This window comes from Solanum lycopersicum, chromosome 12, assembly GCF_036512215.1.
Source record: "Solanum lycopersicum chromosome 12, SLM_r2.1".
Taxonomy (NCBI): domain Eukaryota; kingdom Viridiplantae; phylum Streptophyta; class Magnoliopsida; order Solanales; family Solanaceae; genus Solanum; species Solanum lycopersicum.
The window spans coordinates 69,333,441-69,353,003 of record NC_090811.1 but is presented as its reverse complement, the minus strand read 5'-3'; the positions used below and the strand labels follow the sequence as shown (position 1 = coordinate 69,353,003).

At 36.1% G+C, this 19,563-nt stretch overlaps 1 protein-coding gene across 3 annotated transcripts in view; it reads right to left on the bottom strand.

Moving 5' to 3' along the window:
- The window catches only part of LOC101266917 (calpain-type cysteine protease DEK1), a 32,243-nt gene extending 14,301 nt beyond the window's left edge, over positions 1 to 17,942 (bottom strand). For 2 of the 3 annotated variants that reach the window (XM_069292667.1, XM_069292666.1), the window contains exons 1-14: positions 17,692 to 17,942; positions 17,459 to 17,614; positions 10,610 to 10,860; positions 9,069 to 9,251; positions 8,695 to 8,830; positions 6,357 to 6,487; positions 6,135 to 6,249; positions 5,023 to 6,001; positions 4,793 to 4,903; positions 3,868 to 3,926; positions 3,081 to 3,243; positions 556 to 829; positions 254 to 404; positions 40 to 151 (exon numbers count right to left, since the gene is read on the bottom strand). In XM_069292667.1, the coding sequence (XP_069148768.1) occupies positions 40 to 151; positions 254 to 404; positions 556 to 829; positions 3,081 to 3,243; positions 3,868 to 3,926; positions 4,793 to 4,903; positions 5,023 to 6,001; positions 6,135 to 6,249; positions 6,357 to 6,487; positions 8,695 to 8,830; positions 9,069 to 9,251; positions 10,610 to 10,860; positions 17,459 to 17,583 (2,790 nt within the window). In that variant the 5' untranslated portion in view covers positions 17,584 to 17,614; positions 17,692 to 17,942. Of the gene's footprint in view, positions 1 to 39; positions 152 to 253; positions 405 to 555; positions 830 to 3,080; positions 3,244 to 3,867; positions 3,927 to 4,792; positions 4,904 to 5,022; positions 6,002 to 6,134; positions 6,250 to 6,356; positions 6,488 to 8,694; positions 8,831 to 9,068; positions 9,252 to 10,609; positions 10,861 to 11,495; positions 13,766 to 17,458; positions 17,615 to 17,691 lie in introns of all 3 variants that reach the window. The other variant, XM_069292668.1, reaches the window with a different exon arrangement.
- Between the last annotated feature and the right edge of the window lie 1,621 nt (positions 17,943 to 19,563).

Here is a 19,563-nt window from a genome sequence, read left to right as displayed (position 1 = left end):
GAAACATGAAAACTACAGCAAATAGGATTGATCACTTACTGCCCAGGGTTTAATTGTAACTATAATAGCTGAAATGGCTCCAAGCAAAAGAAGAAGACCAATAATTATGAACATATAAGCACCTCGAGAGAGCTTCCAATTGTCATCTTTCCTGAAGATGTTACAGATATTATGACTCCGGAGTGAAAATCACTATCATCTTTAAGATAGCATTTCTAATAATGTAAGCACATTCTAAATAAATATCACATACCACTTGAACAAACCAGCACCAAGAGACAATACTGCTGGAATGCATATCAATGGAAGCAAAGAAGCGAGGAAATCAGCTTTTGTTGGAATCTGGTCGGTTCTAGACCCAACAACTTCAAAGTAGGATACGCTACAGAAGGCCACAATAACAGCTTCGGGGATGAAAGAAAATAAATTATGAGTAAAAGGCTTTTCAAAGAGAATAAAATGAACTACCAAACAAAAGGTTTTAAACCAGAGAGGCTATTACAGTATTTCTTAGTTTAAAAAAGAGAAGAGGATAGATTACAGTGGAAGGATTACCTGCAAATAAGCCAATACAAATAGCAGATGAGAGAGAGAACCGATAAGTTGCGAACCAGGATATAATTGGCAGCACACCAGTAACTACCAAAGCAATTGCAGAAGCCATTGCCCAGCCAAGGAAAACAGATGATGCATAAGGGGATGTAACACTGTTCCGACCACCAGTCCACCCCTTATAATCTAAATCATCCAAAGGCTTTGCAGACACTATTGCTCCAAGAGCTAAAATTGACCCAGCAAATAAGGAGATGGAAATGAAAAGAACAGCTCCCTGGAAACAGAATTGGCAATTATGATTCTTATAGAAAGTCATATAAGAATGTATAAGCGTGAATTCTTTGCAAGTAATGGCATATCCCACGCATAGATTGAGATTCTAGAGAAGGAGGATGAAACAATAATAACTACTACTACTACGCCACAGTCCCAAATAAGTTGAGATCAGTTATATAAATCCTTATTTCGTCGTGTAAGTTCTTTCATATCATCATCATAATAAATGAAATAAAAGTATGTTGAATATATACACATTAATACACACATGATAATAACAATAATCTTTTTTAGCTTGGTAGCTTATAACAATAAAAAAAATTTAAAGTCTCATACGAGTTTAAAAACCTATCGTCAACTAGTAGCTATCACCCCTTCCATATAATTTTAGGTGTACTTTTTTAACACTCGCTTGCCACAATTCTACACCTACTGACCTGTGCATTTATAGGTCGACGCAGAACATGTTCAAACCATCTCAAGTGTCCCTCTAGCACTTTCTCCTCATGTGTGCTACTTGCACCTTCCGGTGAATGTAATCTTCACTAATCTTGTATCACCGCACATCCAACTTAGCATCCAAATCTCCACAGCCCTCATCTTGGGGACATGTTGGACTAATGAACTTACCTTTCATTTTGGTAGGTAAAATTCTATCAGATGACACCCCTGTAGCACCTATCCATTTCAACCATCCCATTTTAATCTATGAGTAACATCTTCCTCTATCAATCAATTATCTTGAAACGACTAGCCCAAATATCTAAATTTTTTGCACTTTGGCACCACAATCCAAAGGAGATCCACCAGACAAACAGAAATTGGTTCTCTTCACTCTTGTGTTCATACGCCTAGGCTCTTTCACTCTATCCCAAAGTTTCAATGCATGACTCATACGTCAAATGCCACAATAGTTCGCATAGCTTTGAATATCTCTTTTGTTCTTGCAAATCATAACCATGGTACTCTTCCTCCAATCATTGGGCATCCTACCAATTCTTAGTACAGCATTGAATATCTAGGTGAGCCATTCCACGGCACTTTCAAACTCTATGGGGATACTATTTGGGCCACAAGCTTTTCCAGTACGCATGTTTTTCATGGCATCATTTACCTCTAACCTCCCAACTTACGAGTATAGCTAAAATTTCTATCTTTCACATACATGTGTAGATCTTAAGTTGTTATTCTCCTTGTTCTTGTTGAACAATTAATCAAAGTAGTCTCTTTGTTTCTCCTTGATCTCATCATCTCCCGTCAACACATGTTGAGCACTGTCCTTAAAACACCTTCATCTAGTTTATGTCCTTGCCCTTCTTCGCTTTAGTCTTGCTAATTTAAACAATTCTCTCTCTACTTCTTGTGTCCCTAGCTTTTGATACAAGTCATCTAGCGCATCCCCTCGGTCTTTACTAATAGCCTTCTTAGGCACCCACTTAGTAGTATTGAAATTGTATTCTTCAAAAAGCTTCTTTGTCGGTTGCTTTTGTAACTTCCAATAACTCTCTTTTAGCTTTAATAATTATTTGTACCTCCATTCCCTGCCATTATTTTATGTGGTCAAGGTCATAAACATTTAGACACATCTAACACTTCTGCAACTGATTTTTTAATCCAACCTAACACTTTCTTCCTAAGGTGTCTATGTTTCCCTCTATATACAATGCTCCCTTCTCTCGAAGTTTTTTCCTGAAACGCGAACGGTTTATCACTCTTTAATGCCCACTACTTCTACATCATCACTTTTCTCACTTTACTCCTAAACTTTACATCGAAGACTACTAACAAATGTTGGGAGGTCACTGATTCTCTTGGAATAACCTTACAATCATTGCATGTATTTCGATCTCCCCTTCTTACAAAGATAAAGTCTATTTGACTATGGTTAGCCCCATTTTATGAGAAATTAAGTGAGAATCCCTCTTATTAAAATAGTCTTCCATTTGTCATTCTGACCTATACAAGAGTTTTGGTTCATACATCAACAACCAGTAATAAAATAAGAAAGTTATTTGATTGACTAAAAAAAACGATAGACAAACATCTCCTCAAACATAGAAGTGTACAGCTCAGTGAATCAAACACCTCAATTCAAACTAGTTGGAATTTGCTGCCACCAAAAAAATGATCTGTAAAGGTAATACTAACAAAAATTTAAGAAAACCCAATCCAAATACACAGCAAAAGTGCAGAGGACCACAGCAATATTAACAGCATATAAATAGAAGGGAATTGCTAAACACACTAACCTCTTTCATCCCCAGTGTTAGATGGTTTCCTGCACGGCTTGCATTTTCAGCTCTTGAAGACCAAAACTGGTACCCATTACGAATCCATATAGGAATTGCAATAGAGAGGCATGCTACCATTAAGGGTACAGTCAATGATAATCCCAGAAGAACTGATGATTTGCTGCAAATCCAATGTGTACAACAGAAGTATCAACCAAAAGATACAGCCAAAAGCATATCATATCTTCTTGAAAACTATGTATTTATACTCCATGTGTACCGTATTAGTTGCCCACTTTCCCCTTTACATGGCCCTTTAGAAATCATATAAGACGGATAGTTTTACTTATACCCCTTAAGAAACTCTATTGGAACTTCGCGAAAAACTTGTTTTCACTTTAAAAAGAATTAATTATCAAGGTGAAATAGGAAAAACGTAATTAATTATATCTTGGTTTCGTAAATTGAAAAGTAATTTGGGACAACTATTTATAGTAAGGTGGACAACTAATATGGGACGAAGGAAGTGTTTTACCATTGTATTTTTTTGGTCACCATAATGTCTTGATATTGTGGTTGATTTAGATTGGTTCACCTGACGGGTAGAGTAAGGTGTCATCGGGACTTGGGAGATTTGGGTCGGGACAATCACAAACTGGACTTGATGTGCCTAAAGATAGTGTCTTCGCACACGAGTTAAGTGTCATCAGGACTAAGGACTTAATGCTGCCTAAAATATGCAATATAAGTTGGTTCTGTAACTTAACAGTGACTGGGACAAAGTTAATTTAAAAAAAGGGTTTACCTTAAGAACGAAAGCAGCAGACCAACACAAGTGCTCAGCATCCAAGCGATAAAGCCATACTGCAACAACATAGCAAAATTTTACCCAAAAGTTAGTTTTAAAATTGAACCTCTAATTCAAGGTGACAAGAGTCAGACTGCCTTCTGAAAGTATTATGCTAAAGTGCATCTCAATTTTTGAAGAACTACACTGGTAAACCCATCATTAAGTCAAAAATGAATGTCCATTCAAAAGACAGCTATACTAGAGAGGACATATTTATGTGGCCTGAGAGAGAGGTCACTGTAAGAATATCAAGTGTCCTGTGTTAGATACCAATGAACATGACCAACATCAATCATCAAATTAACAAAGCATCTTCTCTTCTCTTCTTTCACCTAACCTCTTTTAGGAATAACATCAGCTGTCCTTGAACATCTATTTTGGAGCTAGCCATAATTAAATTGCTTAACAGGTCTAGCATAGCTGAGCACGCAAAGCATACCATGTTAACTGGATTCAACAGATTGGCTGGTACAAAAACCTTTTGTCTGGATTTCATTACAGGTTAACATATAAAGATGAGTATTTAGAGAGCAAGAGAGAAAGAGGGAGAAGAGCCTGGACTAGTGCTGAAACCATAGTAGCTAAAGACAATCCCTCTTGCGAAAGAAAAGAACCATAGAAACCAATGTAAATAGCATCAAAATATAGTAGAGCTTTAGAAATCGACATCAACCCACATTAGAGCACGGCATGGAGATAATAATACACTTAAAAACAAAATTTCCAGGCAAACAAGTGATGATATGATGATATGACAAAGTTTCAGTAGTAACAACGGCGCAAAGTTATCCCAACCAAAACCTCAAATAGCAACAAGATGCTTGGTGGGAAAACAAATAAAAACAGATACTTGTAGGCAAAGAACCAAAAATATAAATACCTTCCGAGGCTTTGAAGTCATGGACAAATCTTCAGCTTGTAGTGACCGAAGGAAGGCCAAAATAGAACAGACAACAGGAGACATAAGGAGAACCGCAATGCCAAATTCAAACTACAGACACCAATTTTTGTTAGAAAATGGTAAATAGAACTATACGGAGTTCAAATTAGCTGTGCCGTACTCCAAATACGCTTTAAGCTGAACATTTGAAGTAGCAATGCATTTCTTACCTGTTGGTGTGTAGCATTTAGAAGTTTTATTGTCTTTGGTCGGAAGATGGCCACAATGACGGTTTCAAGAATGAAAATTAAACTGAAAAGAAGCCATGCTCGTTCTGGAGTTCCAGCTATATGGTGCAACATTACTCTAAAACGTTGAAGCCACCTTCCTAATCCTTGGAGTCTAAGTTCTTCCGAGAATGAAATTTGATTATGTAACACATCGTCAACACCATTTGAATCAGTGACAGGAGGGTTATTGTCACGATGTTCTCGATCAGCATCCAAACTACTTCTCTGCAACAAGGCTAGAATCATTGGGTCCAATCCATTCTCCTTCAGCATCACAGCAAAATTAGGATCAAGCCCTTTATCTTGCAATAAATTAGCTAATTCACGATCTGTGTGTCTTCCTTTCCTCTTTAACATAGATGTAATCCTGGGATCACTCAACTTTTCTTGAAATGCAAGTGCCAAATTCAAGTCCAGTATCTGTTGATTTGCGGAAGTGGATGTACTAGAATCACCGCCTTGGCTATCAAGGCCACTACTAGAACAAACAACCAACGAACTATTATGCTCTAAATTTCTGTCAACATAAGATGATCCTACTTCAGGCTCTTGAACTACTGAACGACAAGAACTACTACATAGAGCTAGACTGGGCCTTCCACTGTCTACGCTCTTATCACTATTAATCCCCTCGATGTTATTCCAGGTACTGCCATCACCAGTGCAAGGCACAGTTGCATTACCAAGATGACCAGCATCAGCACTACTACTGCGCTTAACACTTGAGCCACAACCCTCAGAAGAGCTTGCAGAGCTATTTTGGTCTTTTCTGCGGAATCCTTCTCTAAGGCGGATAACTGTGCTCTGCAAGGCATCTCGTCTAGCTGCTAATGGGTCTGTAACTGATAAATGCCGTGAAACAGCCGCGCCCAACAGCACAGATGCTACAACTGCATAACTAATACAATGCCCAAAGTACCTGAAACAAATTTTTTGCAGTAAAAGATTAGAAGTTTCTATTCTAAAAATAATATAAAAGGGATGTATGTGCCCACGAGCACAAGAAAACTTAATAATGGAAGGAAATTAATTAGCATGGGTTAACAACAAACCAGTAATGAACTCCAAAACAGATCAGGAACACCCGAGATGTACCAGCAACAAAAAGTACGACAACTCGACTTTTCAGAAGCTTAAAGCCATACAAGCATGCTCCCAAGTTCCAATCTGATTAGAATGAAATGCTAGTGAATTAATTACTTACCAACAAGGGAAATCAGAAATGATTTCCAAATACAAGTCAGAAAAGGAGATATATGCTTGAAATGAACTACCAAGGATTATCACGGCAGCTGATGTTGTAGCCCCAAGCCAGTTTGATTCCTTTGCTGTCAGACCATACAGGATGGAATACACAAGAAGTACTACAAGTGAACCAACATAGAGAAGTCCAAGATGCAAAGCCCTGCAAAGCCCAAGTTCAGCATGATGATGACGAAATTATAGACTTCAGAGAAAATTTCGAAAAGATAGTTCTGGAAATATGATGAGTAGTATAGATAAGAACTACTGAACACATGATATAACAGGGTAACGTTCTAATCTAAAGTAGCATTTAAATTGATTTGTTTAGCTGTGAATTTTTAGATCTACTGCATTTACTGGAGTGTGCGCTTTGTTTTCTCAGAGTTGGTATTCCTTTATTCAAAGAGATTCAAGTTACACCCATTATTTAGAGTTCTTAGGCTCTTTATTTTCAAATCCTGTTAGCTGAGAACATCTTGGCCTCTCTTCATATTCTTTCATCTCTAATAACAATGATGCACCCAAAAAAGGAGTTGTAATATTTGTCATCCCCATCCTTTTAATGGAGACCTTCCAATATTGTTCAAAAAATCCCTAGCCAACAAGAATGATGTTCCCCTTCAACAAGTATTACAACTTACATTTTACTCTGTCTTTCTATTGCCTATAAACAGTCCAGCACATCAAAGATGTATTCTGTTTGAGCTAATAAATTATATCTTCTGCAAATTGTTCTGCACATCCTCAAAACACCTCTTGTTGTTTCTTTCTGTCCAAACTGCCCACCCATATACATGTTTGGACAATATTCCATCTCTTATCCTTCTCTGATACATTTCCATCCCTGTTCCACCTGCTTAGTAATCCTTTAATGCTCCCAGGTTTTACCCACCTGATCTCCTTCAGGCTGATGAACATTCTCCACAGCTCCCCTATCCTTTTGCAATGTAAGAAAATATGGTTGATCACAAAAAGCATCTAGAAACCAACTGTTAACCTCTCTTGTTTAGGTTTTCATGTGTCAAGACTGTCTATATGGCAAGCAGCCTCAACACTTCTTTGCACTATTTTTTTCCATCCTTATTTGGTAGACTCGAATCTATCTCGCACGCAATTTCTTTGCCTAAATTTTGGTTGATTTGTTTCCACTCTATATTTCAAAAGAATATCACATCAAACTTCACCAATTTTCCTCAGAAATCACTAGGCTATTTGTGTGTGAAAACACATTTGTTTTATTAAGAATGACCTGTGGAATCAGATGAATCATTAACTTTTGAGCAGTTGCTTCGTGACTTATGTAGAAACAGATGTATTTAAAAATATTTCTAATAATGCTATTGTAAAACATTTCAACAGATATAACCTTGTCAAGAACGGTTGTGAAAATGTAATTACTTTCTGCTTTCAATTAGTAATATTTATTTTATTGGCTCTTTCGTATGTTTTTCCTATATTTTGACACCCTTTAATGAAAATCATGACCGGGGGGGGGGGGCGGGGGGGGGGGGGGGGGGGGGGGGGGACTCTGGATTTTTCCTTTCATGCAAAGTGGTCTACAAAACGAAAGTTTAAAGGGTAAGACCCTGAAGGTTATTCAGAGAGAAAATAATGGAGATAGTCAAGGTCTCCTACTGATTTTCATTGTTGAGAGTTGTTCTCGTGATCTGGGATGGAAGGACCTGAGATGTGTGAAAGCTGACCTAGACACCATGGTAATCAAAATGGAACAATAGTAATAATAATAAATAACCGGGCTCCACTTAAGGTGGAGTATTTCATTTGGACGATGTTGAAGGAAGCTGCTTCTTTTACTACCAGAAGGAAGTTGTTTTAACACATAAGATCTCCAAAAGAAGGCCTAAGTGTATGTACTAGATGTGCTCTTTGTGAAGACAACAGTGAAGATGTCAATCCTCTTTTTTTGGATTGCAGCCTCGCTTCACAGCTTTGGAATCATCTCTAAAATATTACCAGTCAGCTGGACAATTCCGCAATTAACTTATTACAAATATTGGCACAGGAAGGACCTAAGAAAAACAACATGAAGGTATGGAACTCTATAGTCTATCCAGCAGCGATCAGCTGGTCCATAAAAAATACTACAACTATTGAGAACCAAAAAAGATTCTGTAACTAATTGCAAATACAAATGTATTGCATTGTAAGTTTTCGGATGCAATATGGTATATTTTGGAGGTAAATACCTACTAGCATTCTCTTGTTGCTGATAATCAATAAATTATCCCAAACTTTTGTGAGTGTGTTCTTTTTTTTTCTTTTTTCTTTTTTTTTTGGGGGGGGGGGGGGGGGGGTGGGGGGGCATGGGCAATAGCATGACTTTATAGCAAGCAATGTATAGCTTACCTTCTAGATTGTCGAGGATACAACTCATTGGGATCAGGTGGCTCTTGTAAGCAAGCAACAGGACCCACTTCAATACAGTCAGAATAAGCAAATTTATATGCCCTCCGTACGTACTCATCGACGTCTAAGCCATTCCCTGCCAGGATCGGTAGACAGAGAATTCACAAAGGAGAAAAAAACACAAAAGGAGAACAAGAATTTTGTAAACATTTCAATGGACCCCTAACAAAATTCCCTAAATAAACAACAAAATTCCCTAAATATTTGACCTACTTTGTGCAAAAAAATAAAGCAAAGATGCTCACGACAAGTTACTGATTAACCTTCAAAAAACACATACATAGATCATGACAAAGACACACATCATAACATACCATTGAAGACCATCCTGCAAATAAATAGCATATTGATTGCCAGGGAGATTGCTGACACACCAAAGAAGAACCCTGAAGGTGAGTATCTTTCAGATGCCCTAACACCTGCTGTGACATACACAGCACAAAGTTCATATGCACAAAGCAAACCGACAGCTAGTAGGAGGAGAACAGCTACAGCCCCTGCAGAACACATTAACAAACAATTGTGAAGTGAAGGGAGTGAAAGAACTTCAAGATAAGCACCAAAAAAAAAACAGATGTAAAAAGAAAGTTGTTTAATTGCTTATGTACAAAACAATGACCAAAAAATTCAATTTAATTGCTAAAATTTATCATCCTTCAACAAGAAATTATCAGTGATCTGGCTTAAACTTTATTATAAGGTAAAAGATCATAAAACCATAAAAACATAATATAACAACTTAAACTTTACTAAAAGGTAAAAGATCATAAAACCACAAAAATTAATATAACATCTATAAAGCACAGAGACCAAAATTAAATGCATATATTCGAGTTGAATTTCAATCCAACAGTAACACCAGTTGCGCGAAACTTTAGCAACTTCATAGAGCACAGTCCACAAATACAAGAACTGGAATCAGATGAGGGCAGCCATAGTGAACAAAACTTCAATCCAAGGAAGGTCTGTTTCCATCTCTCGGAATAACGGGACTGGAGGTAATTGTTCATAAATTCAAATATGAAGGATGAGAAGACATTGCTAAGAGAATTTAAAGATATGTTTATTTGTTTACAAGGTAAATAATTATATTAACAATTAGGGAAAATCCCATATACCAAAGAAAAAACTCTACATTAAGATATCGCTCTCAATGAAAGAAACCCAATCTATACATATTATAGTTGTGCTCTATAGCATAATGATGTGGCATAGTTCTTTGGACAAGGATTAATTCTTTTGGACTCTTTTATTTTGAGAATGTTATCCACAGGTATTTTGGACTCTTTTTAGAAAGGTAACCGTTCGTATAATCTATATAAACTCAACATCGCAACTGGTGCTGAATTTAGAACTTTATATCAACAAAAGAGCAAAACAAAGAGAGAAAAACTCCTATCGAGACAGAGATATAGATTTTGTGGATCAAGGCCGGGGACAAAAAAAGCACCAAATTCTTTCACAAGATCGCAAATGCCAACATACGATATAATTCGACTAAATAGCTCGAAAATCAATGGAAATAGGATCACAAAGCAATCAAAAGGGAAATTTTGAAGTTCAAAAATAATGTTTTAAGGGAAAGTGAAAAATAGAGACCAGCCTTCAAAACTAACTGACCAACTTTTGACTTTTGACTTTTTGGGTACTTATCCAAACACTTCAAAAACTAAAAAATAGCTTAAAAGCCAAAAGACACTAAAAATAAGTCAATCCACAAACCCACTTAGACATATAATGGTAGTTGAAATATTATGTAAATGTATGAGTGTGTATGAATGTATGTGTTTAGCCAACACGATTAAGTACATTCATTTTTCTTCCTCCCAGCAAGTATAAGAGGAGTAATACATACTTGAACTTTGCCACTGTGTTCTCCACCAAAGCATTATTGAGTAGAATGCCAAAAGAAGAGCACTTCCAGCCATTATTACAGCTAGACCAACTATATCTCGTCCCAATATCAACATTAACCAACCTCCCCATGTAACAAGAACCACCACTGGAGAGATCACAGTTATCCAGGCAAACAGAGAGAGAAAACTACATATAATTCCCAGCTGGGGCCCTTGTAAGAATCCCGGCCATTTTCGAGCAAAGATCCAACTGAAAGGCCAAAAAATAGAGATATTAACCACAAAGAACATATTTCATCCATAAAAAGGAAAATATTGATATATATGAACAGATACATGAACTATATTTATGGTATAGAAGTAGCTAGAAAGAACTGTCAAATCAAACAAAAAAAAAAGAAATATAGTTGGACAGCAAATTGGGGAAACGGACAGTCTCGTGGATGAGGTACCAAAGATAACTAAAGGAAGCACCAATTGCTGTGGTTAAACCGGCATATTTTTGTTTTGAAGTCTTTAATATGTACTGCTCTTATTAGAAAGCATCATAGATCACATCCCATGTAAGCCAGAGAAACACAAATGGCCACAGAGGTCCTCTATTTTTTCTTTTTCTTTTTTTCTTTTCTTTTTTTTTTTTTTGATGAAATAAGATTCTGTATAGCTTGCATCAGGAAGATGCAAAGGTACAAAAGATATGTTAGATCCAACAACAGTAGGTCTTTTAGCATAAGGAGCTAATCAAAAGCAAAAGAGGGCTATTAAGCCCACAGAGAACCAAAGAAATCTAAAAAGAACTAACATCATTTCCAGGAGCATAAGTAGTCCAACTAAAAAGCAGTAACAGACATCTACAGTTAATAACTGAGGTAGGAGTTAAAATACCATCAAAACATCTTCTATTCCTTTCTATCCAAAAACACCAAAGTTACAGCTTTGGGATTTTTTCCACATTTTCTTGATGGCTTCGCTGATTCTCCAAGAATTCCAGCTATCAACTGCTTTCTTTATAGTCAAATGTAGTGCCCAAGAGAGGTCAAAAACTAATAGGAACATGTGCCAGCTGTCAGCATCCACTGCGCAGTGCAAAAAGAGATGATTTACAGTTTCTAAGTTTTTCTGGCACATGTAGCATCTATTTCTAGTTGGGACTTTCTTCTACACAGGTGGTCTTGAGTCAGTGTGGCCCCTTGCAGTGCTATCCAGGTAAACAACTGATCTCTGGGGAATTTTTTTTTGGGGGGAAACAGGTAACTTTTTGTATTCCTCAGCAGTAAGGGCTGTGCTGGCCACCTCCAAAAAACTGTTACAAGAAATGATCTCTGGGGAGGTTTTGCTCGCCAGATTAACTTCCATGGCCGGAGATGAATTGACTTCATTTAATGAGCACATTTTGTGATGCCTTTACACTGTATGCACCCTCCTTGGAGCTGCCTCATCTCATTGTATCCATGCTTTGGCCATCTTTAATGAAGTTGTTTAATCTTCCCAGTAGGTATAGAACATCTTGTAATTCTCAATCTTGAATACTCCTTCTGAATTGGACATCCCATAGGTTGCCTTCTCTGTTTTTCTCTATTGTAACGTTTGAGTTAGTGGCTATTAAAAAGAGAGTTGGGAATCTGGTTTGCAATGTGGAATCACCAAGCCGTTTGTCCTTCCAAAACTTCACCAAAAGCCATTACCAGCTTTGAAGGACATGTCCTGCTAAAAATAATCTTTTGAATTGTTATTGTGTTTCCAAGGTCCCACCCCATGTGGTACTCATGGTGCTCCAGTTGTCCTGAGGATCATACTTGGCTCTCACAATATCTTTCCACAGACTATTAACCTCGTGTCCATACATCCATAGTCCTTTAAGGAGTTTTTGGCCAAAAACATCCTTAAACTACACCCTCAACTTAAACTACATCCTTAAATTATTTTTCTTAATGGAAAATATCCCCCAATTATTTAAAATTTGACAACTTTCATCCTTTTGTTAAAATTTGTCAAAAATTAACAAATTCTTCACAACATCATGTACGGTTCACACTACTCTCAACAAATTAAACTCCCTAAATCACCCCCAATAAAGCAATTCTGTTCATTCTACATGCATCTAAAATAATATTATAACTTTTTTTAGTGACAACGTTTTGCATTGTCTTCCTTTAATTAGCAATTATATTTTTTTTACTATTCATTTGATTTGATATCAAAGAAATCAATGGAAATGTTTTTTACATTGAATCTGCAAAAAGTGGTGTCGATCGGAGACTTTTACTTGTAATAATGGAAAAAGAAACTTAGTAGAGATTCAAAATTAGTTGAAAATTGATCACCTCAATAATCAATTTGCCCCAAATCTAAAGACATTTGACTTTGCAAGGTGAAGATGATGCGAAATTAAGCTCCAACTCCATTCAGTTGGTAAAGAAGAAGAGCAAATCATGTCTCCTCGTAGACTAACACCGTCCTAACATTGTTTTTTTAAAACAGCAAACACGAGTCTCAATTTTATTCTATTTTTGAATGTTTTTTCCAACATGTAATAATATTGTTGATTATTTTTTTTTGGGAATAGTATGAATTGCATATGTTTTGTGTGAAATTCCCTAATTTTTGACAATTTTTAACAGAGGGGTGAAAGTTGTTAAGTTTTAAACACTTAAAGGATGTTTTTTGTTTTTTTTAAGAAGGATAATTTAAGGATATAAGCATATTAGCCAAAAACTCGTCCTTTAAGCAACAGACACTTGTTGTGCTTAGCCAAGTCCCTGATTCCCAGTCCATCATTTTAGGTTGAATTACTATAGGCCATTCAAGTGCATCTTGTGGTCTTCATTGTTCCCTTCTCAAAGGAAGACTTGTCGAATTATTCTAAGACATTATTTGGCATTGGAATGAGAAACATGATGTATGCGGGAATGGTGTCAAGAACATTGTTGATTCAGGTAACCCTTCCAAGTGAGAGGTATTGTATTTTCCATGTATCCATGCTCTTCTCCAACTTTTCAGTTACTCCATACCAAACTTCCTCCGACTTATATTGAGCTCCTGGAGGCATTCTTGGGTAAGTAATAGGGAAATGAGCCAATGCCACAACACATAATGTTAGCCAATTCTTCCAAGTTTGGCACTTCATTCACCGGAAAGCATGTCAATATGTAAACCTGAAATAGATTCGAAAATAAGAAGGATTAGGCTGAGGTATTCCAACTGCAACTTGTCTGCCCCACAGAATATTAGTGTCATCTGCATACAATAGGTGGGACACTGATGCAGAGACTCTAATACTACTAGAATGGTAAATCCTTCAATCCATTAGATGAGGTTAGCTTTGTCTAGCTTAACTTGGGCCTTCCATGGCTGTGATGAACAAGAATGGTGAGAGTGCTCATCTTGGTCTCCACTGCTCATCTTCTGTGTTTAGCCCCCCCCCCCCCCCCCCCCCAACAAAACCAACCAACCAAATCCCTAAAAGCTTAGGATCTCTTCTTTGATGGTATCTTTATCTTCAATGATCTCTTCCGCTGATTTTTTTAAGGTTGTCAATACAATAGTACCTCCAACTAGAGTTGGCCATTAATTGAAAGATTTGGTGTTTTTGTCGTCTTCTTTTAGCCAAAGACATATAGATTTCTATCCCCAAGATATCTTTTCTGCTTTGGCCATTATTTGTAGTTCCAACCTAAGGTGCTTCAGTTTATTTTTCTTCTCTTGTTATTGGACTCTTTCTTTTGTTGCTTGTTTTAGCGAAGTAAGCTCATTCAATAACACAAGTCCTTTTTTGTTCAAATCGACCAAACTCTTCTCTATTCCACTTAGTGATGTCTTTTTTCAGATTCTTCAATTTCTGCACAAGCATAAAATCTGGCCTACCACTAATTAAGTAGCCCTGTCACCAGCGATTTTTGTCAGATGCCACATATTTTCAAACTTGAATAAGACAGTGGCTTCCCAATCCATACATTCAAGAAGAATAGGATGTGATCTGATATCAATCAAAGCATCCCTATTTGTTTGATTGGTTTGAACCTATCACACCATTCTTGGAAGATTAGGAACCTGTCAATTCTTGATGTTTGCAACAAATTCTCCCCCTTAAAACCATGTGAAATGAGCCCATAATTAGTTGATAGTGATATACTAGAAACAGGAAAAAAGCTCCCAGACACAAAAAGACGAGGAATGTCCTAACCCAGTAGGGTCCTACGCCTCCGGAAATCCTTCTGATCACCGAATTCCACTCTTTTTTTCTTTCTTTCCTCTGTCCCCTTTGCACTCGTTCCAAAATGGAAGACGCTATTTATTTTGCAATTGAATTCAAGGCCTACAACATCTCAAGAACACTTGGTACGGCGGGAGCTGGGTATGACTGGACAGAGAGAAATTGGAACTCCATTAAGAGAATAACTTCCAATGAGAGGACAACGGAATGGATCGTGCATACATTGCGGAAGCATCACTGACAAAGGGGAACACGGTGAAGAGATGGAAGAAGAAAGACAGCTTCTCAGAAGTTTTCTGCTCTAGGAACTACAATAAATTTTATTTTTTTTGAAAATGGTAAATTGTATTCATCAGCATTAATATATGCTGGCCACCTTCAAAAATGAGCAATTACAAGCTTCCTATCAACTCTACAATCTGATCTACATCTTCTATACAAAGTAGTTTACACCAAAGAAGTAGAGCTTCAATACAATTCCATTTTACTTTATATATGGAATTGGACCTATCTTTAAAGCATCTCTCATATCTTTCCTACCATATTGACCACCATATACAGGATGGTATTAATCTCCACCATCTCTTTTAACTTCAACTTCCTCCCTTCTAATCCAGCAACTCAAAAGATCTGATGTGTGATCTGGCATTGTCCAGCTAGAAACTACAATAAATACGGCCGCTACATCAGTCTAAAAATGTGAGAGGCAGGAGGAGGGGAGTGATTATCATCCTTGAGCTAGCATTCGATTCAGGGTGGTTGAGCATTACGGAAAAGGTGGGGAGATTCATTAAAAGTCGCAAAAAGTTAATGAATTTGGGGAATCATAGACTGGTGAGCAGGGACATTCCATATGCTACAGTACTAAGAAGCAGTAAATAGGCTAACAAGGGGTCAAAAGTTGCTGAAAGGAGAAGGCAGTTCTAAAGGGAAATAGGATCTTTGTTAAAGATGATCCAGAGGAGCACAGTGAAGTGCTAAAGAGGAGTCTAGTGGGTGCATTTGAATACAGAGTCGGAGAAACAACGACTCTTGCAGAAATCAGGGGATAGGCCAACCGACTATGGAAACAAACAAAGGGCTGAACATTTATTAATTGGCCAATGGGCTTTTTTTATTTGAGTTTGCATGTACAGTTACAGCAGAGGAAGTGATCGAAGGGGACTGCGAGTGGAGGAAGTAGTGGACTGTTCTATGATGTCTTTTTGTGAGAAATTTTTGGCTAGGTGGAGGTTGAGTTCCCATGTAATGCAATATGGGATCCAAGTGTGCTGAGGAAGACGTGTTTTTTTTCACTTGTAGCCACTAGAGGGGTGATTCTGGCAGCAAAAAAACTTGGAGCAGAAGGTTGCCAGCATTAGTTGGTCTTGCGTGTACAAGGAGAAGGGCGAGGAGGTGAATCACCTTCTTCTACATTGTGGACTTACCATGAGATTATGGTGGAATATGTTAGGTGGTTTTGCATTCCTTGGACAATGCCAAGGACTTTGAAAGATTTGGCGCTCAGATGAAAGAGAGGGAGAAAGAGGAGAGAAAGAAAGGCTTGGAACGTGTTTCCGGTTGCATTAAGGTAGGTCATTTGGAGACAGAGAACTAGGAGAGTTTTTTAAGGTGTAGAGTCGAGTTTCTTGCAGTAGAGGAGTATTCTCCGCTCCCTTATTTTCTTTTTGTACAAAGAGAAAGCTTTATGTTGTACCAAGGATTGGATGGAATTTGCAGAGAATCATATTTTGTAGTCTTTGGTCTTTTGTATAACCTTTGTATATGACAATTTTAGTTATGTTTCTACATGGAAGTACTTTACTTGATCAAAAAAAAATGTATAGCTCTAACACCTGTATAGATGACCTTCGTTACTCACATTTGAACCACATTTAAGATAAGCAAAAAGATAAAACTCTATGGAGAGAACAATCAAAATGGTCCTTGATGTACAGGTGTTACTTTATTTTGTTCCTTAATACATCTCACTTGATTGAAATGGTTTTTAATGCATACTAAGAGCTGTTCATTTGGGTCCTTTACCCTAAACTTAACAGATTTATCAAAAAAATGTGTTAAGTTTAACTATAGGCCACCGTGACTAACAAAATCCACCATTTTCTCATTTGTTAACTCCAAAAAAGAGCTTCATAATATCCAACACCACCTTCTCTACCTTCTCTAACAAAATACACTATTTTCTCTTCCCTTTTTCTGGCCCAAAATTCTCTACTATCTCTAGCAAATTTTGCAGCTTCACTCTTATTTTTCATTGTCCTAAATCGATTTCCTTGTGCAGCATTTGACAGGGAATCTACATGAATTTCCAAATTCAACTTAATTCTCTAGTTCTCTACCTATCTATGCTGAAAATGGGGGAAACATACAAGCAAAGCCCCATATTCGCAGGAGTCGGAAAAAATCACTATTTGAGCTCACAAAAACATATCCTCATTTAAAATTTAGCGAGAAAAATATCATGTAAATTCAAGATTATTGGAATCAACATGCTTGTGAGCTTATATGACTCAAAATCAATTAAAAGTTTCAGTCTTTATTCAAATTCTAAGAGTACCAGGATACAATTTATTGCTTACTAAATAGCATATGAGAAAAGGAATCAGATATGAAAAATTTGGAAGTAAAAAATTACCTGTAAATCCGCCATGGCCTCCAATTAACTGCCCAAAGTAAAGCAAAAGAGGCAGAACCTACCACAGAGAAAAGGGTCCCCGAAATCACACATGCCAACATTAATTCATGCTCATTTCCTTCCATTTTCCTCCTTTATCCCCCCTTTCTCTGTCAACTGCATCCAAAAATGTGATATTTATTACAAAAATAGAAAACACACAAAATTTTCTGTAAGTTGAAGGTTTTACATACCTAGCTCAACAAAAACCTCCCAGACTAAAACTGAGACATTCCCAAACAGAATAGGGTTTTTGCCAGACCATAGTCAAGAGTAAAGCTTGGATTTAGAGAGAGAGAGAGAGAAAAGCATATCGTGTGGTGCGGGTCAATAGAAAATTGTTGAAGAAAAATCAAAACCCTAACCAGGCTCGGAAGGAGACTAGAGAGGAGAGAAGAATAAAGTAAAAGTACAAGTGAGTGTGGATATAAAATTCTGAAACGTCAGTGCTTGCTTGTAAATATTAATTAAAATAACAGCTGCGTTTTCCTGTCTTAGCTTCTAATATCACAAATTCATTCTCATTTTGTTGTTCATCTGTTTTTATATTATTATTATTATTACTAAAATTTCACTTAATTAATAAGAGTTCTGTTGACACTTTCAAGTAGTAAGAGAGCTCTTGACAATCAATCAAGCAGTAAGAGTTCAAGGTGATGTTAATGGTAGTGAAGATTGGAAGGAATATGGATATATCTATAGAACCCGAAGATTTCAAGTTTTCACGTCTTGAAGAATTTTAAATTATCTTTAAATCGATCAGCAGCCATGTGCTTGCTTCTGTGCTATCAAGGCGTTCCAATTTATGGGGAGTATTTTAAACTAGTTAACATATCCGCGCTTCTCATTAGGTTTATGAATAATTTTTTTGATTTAAATATTTTGAGTCAAATATTATTATCATTAAACCCAATAACTTATATTTTTCAACTTGTTGTTCACTATCTATGCTTGTAGTATTTTAAATATAGTTGATTTCGTATAATCTATTTGGTATGTTATCTTTAGAAACATGTAAAGAAAGAAAATAATTTCATGGAAATTTTCTTTTTGTTTATGCGGCTGTAGTAAATTCTAAATTATATTTTAGGATGGAGTTAAATCATACACTCTTCATAAAAAAAATATTATGAAAAAAATTACTCTAAATAAATTGATAACCAATAATTTAATAAATTAGAAAACATATTATATATATATATATATATGAATGAAATTCCTAAAGTGGAAATATACAACTAATTTCAAGTCATGCTTATCATATTACTAGTTCTCGAATACGTGTGTTGCACGTATATTTCACGTTAAGTAATTTTTTAAAGAAAATAATATGAGTTGTATAGATTTGAAAGGGCAGATTACTTTGTGTCTGATTTAAACTTTTGAGTCATTTCTTTTTTGAGTTCAACATACATAATTAGTAAAATATATGTATATTGAATGTAACATGACAAACTATTAAAATCAATGTTTTTCATGCATTGCACCACCATATTAAACTAATAACTTCAAATTTTTGATTAAACCTCTAAAGTATATAATTTCATATATAACATTTTTTTTCTATAGTAATACATGCACTTACATATATTAAAGTGTAAGATAAATTAAAGAATAACAAAATAAAGACACAACAATTTTAACTAATTAATCAACATCACCTGATAGGTAAACTACCACGAAATGGCTATTTGACATTGTTGCCTCAAATATGCAATCGGCTATAAGAATCTCAAGTTTTCAATCGTATGATATAATTTGAATAGTAATACACTTATCTAAATTACTGTGCAAATCAATTGGAACTGCATCCTACGCTTTTTTAAAAAAAATGTTATGTGTATTTATATAAAACTTAATAGAGTACATGAAAAGTTTTCTAACGGATGAAAATTAAAAGAAATAACAAATTTAAAATTAATGAGATAAATGCATATATAATTATATAGTAAAAGATAAATTATACTAAGAGTTTGATAGATTCATGAACTTCACATTAATGTTTCATAATTTCCGGAAGTTGAAACGAAATTAAAATATTGAATAGAGGACAATTTTAGGAAGAT